General features: G+C 34.5%; 1 protein-coding gene across 1 annotated transcript in view; it reads left to right on the forward strand.

Annotated features, from left to right (window-relative positions):
- The window catches only part of ARHGAP32 (Rho GTPase activating protein 32), a 158,254-nt gene that overhangs the window by 123,847 nt on the left and 22,164 nt on the right, over window positions 1-12,243 (forward strand). The window contains exons 12-15 of the mRNA XM_081797347.1: window positions 1,829-1,978; window positions 7,970-8,072; window positions 9,923-10,067; window positions 10,500-10,582. Of these exons, the coding sequence (XP_081653473.1) occupies window positions 1,829-1,978; window positions 7,970-8,072; window positions 9,923-10,067; window positions 10,500-10,582 (481 nt within the window). The remainder of the gene's footprint in view (window positions 1-1,828; window positions 1,979-7,969; window positions 8,073-9,922; window positions 10,068-10,499; window positions 10,583-12,243) is intronic.

Consider the following 12,243-nt stretch of genomic DNA (forward strand, 5'->3'; position numbering starts at 1 on the left):
TTTCATAAAAAAAATTAGAAAACTTAAAGAGATAAGAGGTTTAGAAAAATGATGACACACCTCATTTCCAGATGATAATATTGAATATTGTAGAAACTAAAATTCCTTCAAATTATATCACTGTAATGTTGATATATAAAAATACATATATAAATATGTTAAATTATTGCAAACCAAGCTCATTTGTATTTTTTACTAAATCTTGTCATAATTATTTTAAAGTTTATGTAGAAAATGTTTGAGAATGAACAGAAATGGTTTGGTGGCCACTCTTTAACAAAGATGCATAACACATTATCTGCTAGCAGCTAGGGGAGAACAATACTCCTACAAATCCAATGACTTTTAATATAGTAATATTATGTGTGATATACTTCTGAGGTTACCCAAATGTGCTATAAATGTCTCACTAGCAGATAGGAGAGTGCATCATTTACATTTACAGCAAGGAATCTAAGATACAAGAGAGGTTGTATTTACCCAGAGTTTCAGGGCATGTCAGAAGAGATCACATAAAAATTATTCTGACAATTCTAAGTTAGTTTTAAATAATAGATGTAGAAAAAAATAAATTTCCTATTTAATCTTTGTATGGTCTAGGATGACTACCTTGTTCCAGTTTGCCTAGGATTTCCTGGTTTTAACACTGAAAGTCTCATGGTTCCAGGAAACGTGGGCAAACCATTATGGTTGATCACCCTCATATAGTTCATAGAAAAGATGCTTATGTCTGTAAATAGTATTTCTCATAAAATGGAAAGACATGGAAGACAAGTGAAACCCATCTAAGGCCATCATGGAGTCCCCAGGCCACACATTCTCTTGGTACACAGAATTCCTACAGGAGGCTTCATCAGTTCAGGGGACTTAAGATTTGGGTTCACTCAAGAATCTATGCATAGTAGGATTTGGTAAGACTCCCAGCAGTCATCTGCAAAGTGAGTAGGAAGATTGAGGCCATTGTGGCTTCTATCTCACAACTAATCTCTGAGCTTATGATAGTTGTTACATGTTGACTTCTAGAGTAATTTTTCCTTTATGCTGCACTTTACAGGAGTCATATTTCTGGGGATTTACTTTCAATTCTTTTGCTGTTGTCTTTCTAAATATATCCATCAGTGGGAATATTTTACTGTGTATTAATGTACTTATTTCTTGCCCTTATCTATGAAGGAATTAAGGTGATATATTAGTATACTATAGAATTATGTTAATAGAAGATCTAATGTTTTTTATATGTATGTGTGTTTTATATAGCTATTAGTTTGACAGGTGTGTTCTATATCTTAATGGGATTGTCCTCTTTATAAAATGAGAAAGAGGGAGTTGTTTCTTTTTTCAGTTTTTCTTTCCAGATTACAAATACTTTAAAAATTCAAACCACCATGTAAAATATTCTAGAAATTGACTAGAAATGTAAACCACATTTACACCACTTTAGGTCTTACTTATTATAAAGATTTCCAAAGCAATATGGTAGAGTATAACTCGGGTCCCAGTCATAATCCCAGGTCATCCTTGGGTATGCATTGGGAAGGTGGCTGGTTTACCAACCTTGATTTATAGATCACAGATGATAATACTTAAATTTGCTGACAATCGCATCAAGTAAGATCACAAGTTGGTGAGAAGATGTAAAATTATAAAGTTATTTATAAAGCTACTGTTGCCTAAACCTCTGCTGAAAATTTCCTACAGAATATAAAGTGTATTTGTAATAGGTTATTTTGCAGTGAGCCTGTTGAGATCTCTGTTGTTTTTTCACACTAAGTAAAAATGTAACTTCTTGCCACAACTAAGGTGTTTCCTCTTTATTATTATCTTTTAGTGTCTAAAAAGCACGGCAAGCTCATTACTTTCTTACGCACATTCATGAAGTCTCGTCCAACAAAACAGAAGCTGAAGCAGCGGGGGATTTTGAAAGAGAGGGTGTTTGGTTGTGACCTGGGGGAGCACCTTCTGAATTCTGGTTTTGAAGGTAAAAATAAAATTTATAATCTCATAATTTCAGTTTTGACCTCTCCATACTGATTTTCTGGAATCCATTTTGAAGCAGATTACGCAAGCAATTATCTATTCCATTTAAGCTCAGCAGCACGGTATTGAGCTTTTCACGTACTCATTTGAGTTCTGAGATAACTGAGAATAAAGAAGGTTTAAGAATGCATTTTAGCATCAGAGATGCTTGTGATCTATCTAGGATGAGTAAGACTTTCCCACAAAGGGCACAACTGCACTGTTAGACTTCATTATTTTTATATCTGTCTAGACAGCTTTCTCAGCCAGTTTTCCTCTCACATTTTATTGTAAATTATTTAATTTCTATTTTGAAAACAAAAGTCAAAGTTTGAGACTATAAAATACCCAGACCAGTCTCCCAACTTTTGTTGCTAAAAATTTAAATTTCTTTATAAATTAAAATCTGATTCAAGAATTCAGTGGTTAGATGAATGGATGGAGGGGATGAATGAATAGGAAGAAAGGAAAAAGTTAAATATAATACATAATATTTTAAAGTCTAAGTGCAAACAATAATCACAAGGAAGAATGGTATATTTATATAGTATATACATAGTGTGAGGAGAGAGGAGATATAAATATGGATAGCTAGATAGATATAATTATGTAATGTGTATAATCATTCTTCCTTATAATATTCTGTTTTAGTTTGGGCTTTAAAATAGTGTCCTTATTCTATATAAAATTGATTTTGTACCAGGTTTTTCTAAGATGAAAGCTCATTTCAGAGCACTGTTTTGCTAAATGACTCATTCTTTGAATTGTATTCCTAATGAATAATTAACTTTGTAGAAAGATTATCCTGTTAATGCTTTCTAAACTTTTGAGCACCTCCCTTTCAGAGCAAGTGACAAGCCTGACCTGTTTCTTCCATACGAAGTGTTGTAAGAAATCATGTAGGAACCTGACAAGGCATTTAAAAAAAATTCTTTTAGTGATCTCTGATGCCGGGATTACTCAGAATGATCTTAACAGCATTTCAGCTACCACAAACCATAATGCTTATAATCGAGTTGCTTAAAGATTATATCACAGTTATCTAAAGAACTGATTTTTTAAAAAATCTTGTCACATAGTACTTTTTTGTAGATAACTTGTCATTTACCTAGGCATCCTTTATTATAAAGTCAGATGTTTTTTGTTACCTTAGGGGGTTTTCTTGTTATCTCTTTTTCATTTTTATTTCTTTTGTATCTCATTTTGTTCAGCCTTGCTTGGATGTGATATTAATAAGAAGGAGTGTTTTCTAGTTTGTTCTGTCATGCTCTTTAGCTTTCACACATCAATTCAGCCAGCAAGTTTTAGTTGTACTTAGAAGTTTCAGGTATGTTTCCATTCTTAGTATGGTAGGAGAGGACAGATGCCAATATATCATTTCTTTCTGAAAAATAATAGATTTTAATAACTACAGGGTTCATGCATCCCGTAACTATGATAAATTTATTATAGCGGAACAAAGAGTTTTCAGGTATCACTTATTTTTTTATAGGACTTGTTTTATTTGCTGCACATATTTGAAACCAAACTTCCTTAAAACGAGGTTTGAAATGAAATTGCAAAAAAGTGAGACTTTGTAGAAAACTTGGTTCTCTACAAAAAAAACTTAGAGTTGGTACAAAATACAAAAATTTAAAAACTCAAAGTGAGGAAACTCTGTTGCCTGAACATATTTCTGTGTTTGAGCAAGTGGTTTTTTAAAAAAAACTACTGTAAATATATAGAAAATTTTTAAAAAGATTTTATTCATTTATTAGAGAGAGAACACAAGCAAGGAGGAGAGGCAGAGGGAGAGGGAGCAAACCCCCACTGCTGAACAGGGAGCCCAATACGGGACTCGATCCCAGGGGTCTGGGATCATGACCTGAGCTGAAGGCAGATGCTTAACCGACTGGGCCACCCAGGTGCTTGTAAATATACAGAAATTTTATAATCAGAGCACACACTGGGGAAAAAAAAACAAGGCCCGAATAACCCCTGAAATTAATCCTTTAGATAGTCGTATTTTCCTAACCAAAAATCATGATGCACATTCTAACAAGTAATACTGTACCAATGTACTCCTGGCCCAGAAGCTACCACGTTGATAATGGAAGTTGACTCTTTCATCTGTATCACAGAATGCATGCATATAGAAGGGATGTAATAAATGATTGATGAGTGAGTGAGTGAGTGAGTGAATGAGAAAAGGACAGAAATGAAACCGCAACTGTCAAGAAAAACCAAAGACCAATTCGTGTCCTACTTACTTACCGCATACTTTTCTTCGCCATGATTCTAATCTTAAGGGCCATCAGTTTCAATTTAGACATGTACTTCTTATTATATTGCCATGATGATATAAATACTAAATAAAAGTGGATCAGAAGTGTATTATTGGAGAGTGTGGGAATAATTCTTAAAGTCCTATCATCTTCTGGAAGAACCAGTTTGGAGGTTTCTAATGCTGTATTTTGACTGGGCCATTGTTTACTGTGCACTTGCCTGGATTGTTAGCTGGTTTGGAGGGAAAAGATGGCTTATTAATAAGATACCTTTTCTAACTAGGATTTCTTCTAATAATGTATTGCATTCCCATATTGCTTTCTTATATGTTAGTGAAAAGAGAAACCAAATCTTTTCTTTTTATCTTCTGATACTGTTCTTCAGTTTCTACTCTTTTTTCTTTAAAATGAAAGTTTATGCTTTTCTCTTTTGTTTTGCTACCTATTTTAAATAACTATCTCATTTGTCTCTCTAAAAATTCTAAGTAATAACACTGTTCAGTTGTGTAATTTTATTTATAAAGGCCCATTATGTGATTATGTGGACATTCAGTCTTTTTACCTAGGGAACATAAAATGTAAAGAAACAATTCAGATGTTTTCCGTGAAGTATTATGTTTGCAGAGTCTTAGCCATATTATCAGGGAAAGACTTCTAATTCCCCATATTTTTGAAGTTTGCCTACTTGTTTGGGAGAATATAAGCAGGTATGAATTTAATATCACATGTTTGTGAGAGCCCCAAGAAAATTATCTATACTTTTTAATGGATGGTAGCTTATTTTTATGAAGATGCTATAATGCATACTACGAGAGCCTGATAATACAGAAATAAAACCCTGTATTCTGAAAGGCTTTATGTACCAGGGTGAGTTAGCATGCTAATTTGGAGCATACATAATGAGAAGTATCTTTTAAGAAAAATAATTAAAGCTTTGTTTTCCTTCCTTTCTTTAAGTCATTATGTTAGTTACCCCAATAATCTCTAAATATATTTGCTTTGAAGTAGGTGATAGAAATTTTCCAGGTTCTAATTTGTTTTACTTCTAGTTTGTAAGGATAGAAACCTAAGGCACTGAGGTTATCATTGATGGAACAATATTAGAAGTAGGACTCAAGTTCATAAAGATATTTTATATTTTGCATATCAATTTGACAAAGAGATTGCTTATAATATCAAAATGAGTCCACAAAAAATACTTGGCAACTCTGCCCGCCCTTCATCTCTACCATCTACACGCAGTCCCTTTCTTGTTACTAAACTTCTTGGACATCTTTAGAGGTAGAAAGCACCCTGTTGAAAATGAATACAGTTTCTTATGAAAAATAAGATTTCTCTACTCTGCTGACTTGGTCATATAACTTTGTCAGGCTCACAAGGGTACTTATAAATTAATTCATTTGTTAATTTTGTACATTGTTTCAAGACATGCTCCTGGATATTGAATATACAAAAAGATGGATGAAGCATGTTTTTGCTCCTTAAAAGCATAACTAATAAAGGGTAATTGTTGTATAAACAAGCAAATAATATTTCAAAATGACATAGTTCTTTGGGCACCTATAACATAGTGCAGCTAACTCTCCTTGGGGATATTCAAAGAAGGCTTGCTTAAGAGGGATAGTTAAGTTAGGTTTTCAACAACAGCCAAGAGTTTTTCTATAAGAAGGTGATAGTAGGAAGAGAGACCAGGGAGAGGCAATTGTTTTTCCTCTACCATGAAATTGAGGGACTTATAAAATGACTGGTTTGTATGGCAAAAGATGAAACTTCATTTGGCCTAGAGTTGTGAAATATGGAAATATGGTAACAATAAATAAGTGCAACTGTGAAGGACCTTATATTTTAGGCAGTATTTTGCCATGGTTAAAAATCGGCTTTCTCCTTGGACTCCTTGAGTTAGAATCTCATTTCTGCCATTGTTTCCTGCTTGCCCTTAGGTAAAACTTTTTAAGATTCAGTTTCCTCTCTATATATGTAATGGGGGTAATGATAGAGCTTTTCCGTAAATTTCTGTGAGAATTAAATGAGAGCATCCATTGTAAAAAACAGCTTGGCACATATTACACGCTCAGTAATATAGTTGATTTAAAAAATAATTCAAAGCTAGGGACTATAAATTTTAAATGTAAATTAGAGGATCTGACAGAATTTAAAAGATAGAATGCAGGAAGAACAGCAAAAGGCAGGAGAACCAAGAAAAATCTGTTAAAATAATAAAGTAGTGTTTTATGCAATAAGTAAAATACATTAGCTAAAATTAACTTATTAAAATATTTTAATTTTTTCATTTCCCAATCTGAATGTTTCATCCCTTGGTGTAGTAGTTTTCTGTAGACCAAATAATGTTCTCCCAACCTTCTTTTCAGGGATTTTAACTAACACTATCAAATGAACATAGTTACTAAATCCTGTTGATGAAGTAAATTTATCAGTCTGCATTATAAGACAAATAGGTTCAAATTTCAGCTACTGTACAGTTTTGAGTGATTATGAAAAATTTTTAATTTTATACCTCAAACAGTCTTTTCTAGACTGTAGGCCCAGAATAGCTGTCCATTTGTGTCAGGTATTCAATGAAGTAACCAGAAAGAGTACCCTTCTTTTCTTTCTACTTATTGAGGAGGTGATAGTATTAAGTCAAACATTTTTAAAAAATATTTATTTATTTGAAAGAGAGAGAGAGCACAAGCTGGGAAAGCGGCAGGCAGAGGGAGAGGGAGAAGCAGGCTCCCTGCTGAGCAGGGAGCCCGATGCGGGGCTCCATCCCAGGACCCTGGATCATGACCTGAGCTGAAGGCAGACGCTTAATGACTGAGCCACCCAAGCGCCCCAAAACAGTTTTAATGTAAAGCAATTTTAATGTAAAGATAGGCAGGAAATCAAAAGATTCCTTCTACTTGAAATTGCTTTGACCTTTGCCTTATGTCAGTGTTTTGTTTATTGGATAAAATTCAGAATTAGCATTAACTATGAAAAGATGGAAGAAACTTTTCAAAGTGAGAAATTGGAGCACTTATAGGCAATTATCATGTTGGACTAAGCATTAACTTTGTATATCCATTTTCCATGTATGAAATCCAGCTGAACAGCTTTTTTTTTTTTTTTTTTTAAGTCTGGTATGGTGTTAGGACAAAACAGTTCATCTTAGTGTTGTAACATGACCTAAACAAGACTGCTGCAGGAGAACTTAAGAGAGACTGTCCTAATAACGTATGAATTCTCTCACTTAGCTAAATGTAATGGGAGAGAGCCTGCCTTGATATTCAGGAACCAGTTGTCTAGTTTATTTTAATTTATTTTTTTAAGATTTTATTTATTTATTTGACAGAGAGAGAGAGCGAGAGAGGGAACGCAAGGAAGGGGAGTGGGAGAGGAAGAAGCAGGCTTCCCGTGGAGCAGGGAACCTGATGTGGGGCTTGATCCCAGGACCCTGGGATCGTGACCTGAGCTGAAGGCAGATGCTTAATGACTGAGCCACCCAGGCGCCCCCAGTTGTCTAGTTTAGATGTGAAAATAAGTTAAATATGTCCTCATCACTTTTTGTAGTAGATTAATCTCTGCCCCTTATAATTTTAATTTACCAGATTTTATTTTGCTTGTGAAAACTAAGACATTCTCATTTTTTTTGTGACTTTGTTGTGGTGGAATACTCCTGGTTTAACCATGTCTTTAAAAATTCTCTTTAGTGCCCCAGGTTCTTCAGAGCTGTACAGCATTCATTGAGAGATATGGCATTGTGGATGGAATATATCGTCTCTCTGGCGTTGCCTCTAATATCCAGAGACTACGGTAAAACCTTATTTGGCATTTTCTTTTTCATTCCTATTATAATTTATTAACATGAAATGATTTCAAAAATAAGTCACACTGATAACCATAATTTTCAGTAATACAGTTTAGATAAAGTAGGAGATAATATCCATTGTGTTCTCTGTAAATGTTTCCCTGAATGCCATTTCTTCATCTGTTGTATCAGAAAACCATGTCCCCCTACCCTCTTCAGTACTTGTATTTTGCCTTATTGCAGTATTTGAAGATTTTAGCAAATTTCAAAGTTTGAACCCATGAAGACAATGAGAGATGAAAATTTACACTATAATAGAAGTATTCCTTAGTTCTTAATTAAAATCAACAAGTGAAACGTTCTGTTGAACCACCCTTGCAACCCATGAATAAATCCCACTTGATCAGGGTGAATGATTTTGGTAAATGTCCTGTCGGATTCATTTTACTAGTGTTTTATTGAGAATTTTTACTTCTATATTCATCAGGGATATTGGCCTGTAGTTCTCTTTTTTTAGTGGATTCTTTATCTGGTTTTAGAATCAGGGTAATGCTGGCCCCATAGAAAGAGTTTGGAAGTTTTCCTTCCTTTTCTGTTTTTTGGAATAGTTTGAGAAGAATAAGTATTAACTCTTCCTTAAATGTTGGTAGAATTTACCCTTGAAGCCATCTGGTCCTGGATTTTGTTGGGAGATTTTTGATTACTGATTCGATTTCTTTCCTGGTTATCAGTCTGTTCAAGTTCTCTGTTTCTTCCTGTTTCAGTTTTGGTAGTTTATATGCTTCCAGGAATTTATCCATTTCTTCCAGATTGTCCAAATTGTTGGCATAGTTTTTCATAATATTCTCTCATAATTGTTTGCATTTCTGTGGTGAAACTTCTTCTAATCTCCTTTAGCCCCAGTGCTGTAGCGTATGCTCAATTGTGTATGTGCTATGTATTCTACATCCTCTCCCCTTCTCAGAGACAAAAATAGTGGTCTCCTTTATATGAGCAATAGAAATTTTATTTTTGCTTAATCTCTCAGATTCTAGTCTATTCTTAATATGTTGTTATCCTTTATTTTTCACTGTGGTGCCTAGTAATTGCCATTATTCCATGCAGATTTTAGTATTCTAATTGGCCATAGAGCTCATCTCTATTTTCAGGAATACATGTTTGGAAAATACTTAAATTGATTCTTGTGCTAAAGACAGTTGTCAGTCTTTAGTTTCAGCTGCAGCAGATCTCATATTCACATTGTCCACATATACTAATCCTCTAGGTTGATAAGTAGTCCCATACCTGTAGATTAATATTAATTAACCTCCTGGAGAATGAGCCTAACCTGCCTTAGTATTCTAAGCACAACTTTCATTTCACTCACTTTACACTATGATTTTGCTGGCTATTAAAATTTGGTTAGCTAGAAATTGCTTTATATTATTTCTGGCTCTTTTACCTTTCTTCAGTAAAGTATTCCTGAACTATACTTCTTGTACCTGAGGGATTTCTGTACAGAGTTGCTCATGGACCAGCTGCCCTTCAGCCCTAGTTTGCAGAATTGCCAAAATACTGGATATTCAAACCATTAGAATTAGGAGTTCTGTTTTCAGATCTGTGTGTTAAGAACTGCTCATCCATATGCATTTCAGAGATTGTTGTCCATTTTAATATTAGAACTATGCCCGTAATTTCCACTTAGAAAAACATTTGTCTTATGAACAGACATCCAGTTACTGCTGAAGTCCAACTATAACTTAGATAAAATACAATCATTTGACTAAAACATTAACTTTGCTTTCTGTTTTAAGTCATATATTTCCTTTTTCTTCAATAAAATAATTTTGTTTTGTCTCTCGTTTGTCTTTGTTAGCCATGAATTTGACTCTGAACATGTCCCCGACTTGACAAAAGAACCGTATGTTCAAGACATCCATTCCGTGGGCTCCCTCTGTAAGCTATATTTTCGAGAGCTCCCAAACCCTCTGCTTACCTACCAGCTGTATGAGAAATTTTCTGTGAGTAAGGTCACTTTTAATCAAATTTTCTTTGGAGTTTTGCTGTGATTTTAGGCAAAACATGTAAAGATTTGGTTTGATCATATAAGAAATAGTTCTGTGACTAAAATATCTCCTTTAAAGACAAGAAAAAAGCAGTTGTTGCTAGCTAGTCCATAGTCTTCACTGTTTTCACATTTTCTTTCTTTTAGTTTCTGACTTTGATCCACTAATCTTATCACCTTTAATATTGGTTACCATAAAGTTTTAAAAAGTTATCTTTTAATAGATTTCAATGTCCGTATAGTATGGAAACAAAGTTTACTTTCTTGATACTCTGTGTTTCATTGTCGTTCAGCATCAAAGAGTAGAGTGAAAACTGAATTGTAAGTGAAGAACTTTCATTTTTACCAACAAAGCCTACTGGTTTATTTCACATTGTGATTGTTGCAGGATGCTGTTTCAGCAGCAACAGATGAAGAAAGGCTGATAAAAATTCACGATGTCATCCAGCAACTCCCCCCTCCACACTACAGGTAAGTCACGTGTTGTAAGATATCACCCAAAAGTACAAGTCAGTTGATGTGAAGAGTGGTTTTTTTCTTTAGGTTTCTTTTTTTTTTTTTTTTAGAACAGCTGAGTTTTTTGTTTTTTTTTTAAAGATTTTATTTATTTATTTGAGAGAGAGAATGAGAGAGAGAGAACACATGAGAGGGGATAGGGTCAGAGGACGAAGCAGACTCCCCGCCGAGCAGGGAGCCCGATGCGGGACTCAATCCCGGGACTCCAGGATCATGACCTGAGCCGAAGGCAGTCGCCCAACCAACTGAGCCACCCAGGCGCCCTTTCTTTAGGTTTCTAACTAAATTTCCGTGGAGTTCTGTATAAACTTCCATTTGTTCAGGCGTTACGTTTATTTGTCATTGTATCCCAAGGCCTGGCACCGTGCTTGGCATTCGATAGGCACTTAGTAAATGTTGAGTTAATGAACGAATAAATGAACAAATGAATAGTTGATTCAACCTGTTTTGTTGTTTTCTTTGTCTTTTGAGCCACTGAGAAATACTGGGATGCATGATCACAAGTATGAATATTGACTTGTGATTGCTTGAGTCCAACATGTGGACACAGTACTGGATTCCAGTTTCCTTGATTCCTTTTTTTCCAACCCTCTTTTCTTTTTCAAAAGGTATCCAAACTACATAGAACCACAAAATCTAACAGGTATCTCAGAATTCTTCCTCAGGAGACCCTCAGATGATCAATAAACCTGTTTTTTGGGTGTTTTTAAAGTTTTGTTCTTATTCATTGGTTTTGTTGTTGTTGCTACTTTTTAAGACTCAGTTTAATTTGTATGTTAGTTTGGACTCTCAGAAATATTTTTGCTCATATCTGAGAAGACCAAAATAAAATTGAAGATGACTGCCATTTAGTGAGAGAAAGAAAACAGTATAAATCATAGATGATGATATGCAAAAAAGCAAAAGGTAGAATTTTAAAATTTCAGTTACTGAAAAAAAATTAAATGCAGTAGATGTTTTAGTAATACACAAATAATTTAGTGCTTTCTTTTTCAAAATGGCATTGTTCATATATATATTATATTTGCAAATGACATTACAGATAAAGGGCTGGTATCCATGATCTATAAAAAACTTCTCAAGCTCAACACCCAAAAAACAAATAATCAAGTCAAAAAATGGGCAGAAGACATGAACAGACACTTCTCCAAAGAAGACATACAAATGGCTAACAGACATATGAAAAAATGTTCATCATCATTAGCCATCAGGGAAATTCAAATCAAAACCACACTCCAATACCACCTTACACCAGTTAGAATGGCAAAAATTGACAAGGCAAGAAAGAACAAATGTTGAAGAGGTTGTGGAGAAAGGGGAACCCTCTTACACTGTTGGTGGGAATGCAAGTTGGTACAGCCACTTTGGAAAACAGTGTGGAGGTGCCTCAGAAAATTAAAAATAGAGCTACCCTATGACCCAGCAATTGCACTCCTGGGTATTTACCCCAGAGACACAGATGTAGTGAAAAGAAGGGCCATATGCACCCCAATGTTCATAGCAGCAATGTCCACAATAGCCAAACGGTGGAAAGAGCCGAGATGCCCTTCAACAGATGAATGGATAAAGGAGATGTGGTCCTTATATACAATGGAATATTACTCAGCCATCAGAAA

This window comes from Leptonychotes weddellii, chromosome 11 (genome assembly GCF_054177405.1).
Source record: "Leptonychotes weddellii isolate Sample4059 chromosome 11, ASM5417740v2, whole genome shotgun sequence".
Classification (NCBI taxonomy): Eukaryota; Metazoa; Chordata; class Mammalia; order Carnivora; family Phocidae; genus Leptonychotes; species Leptonychotes weddellii.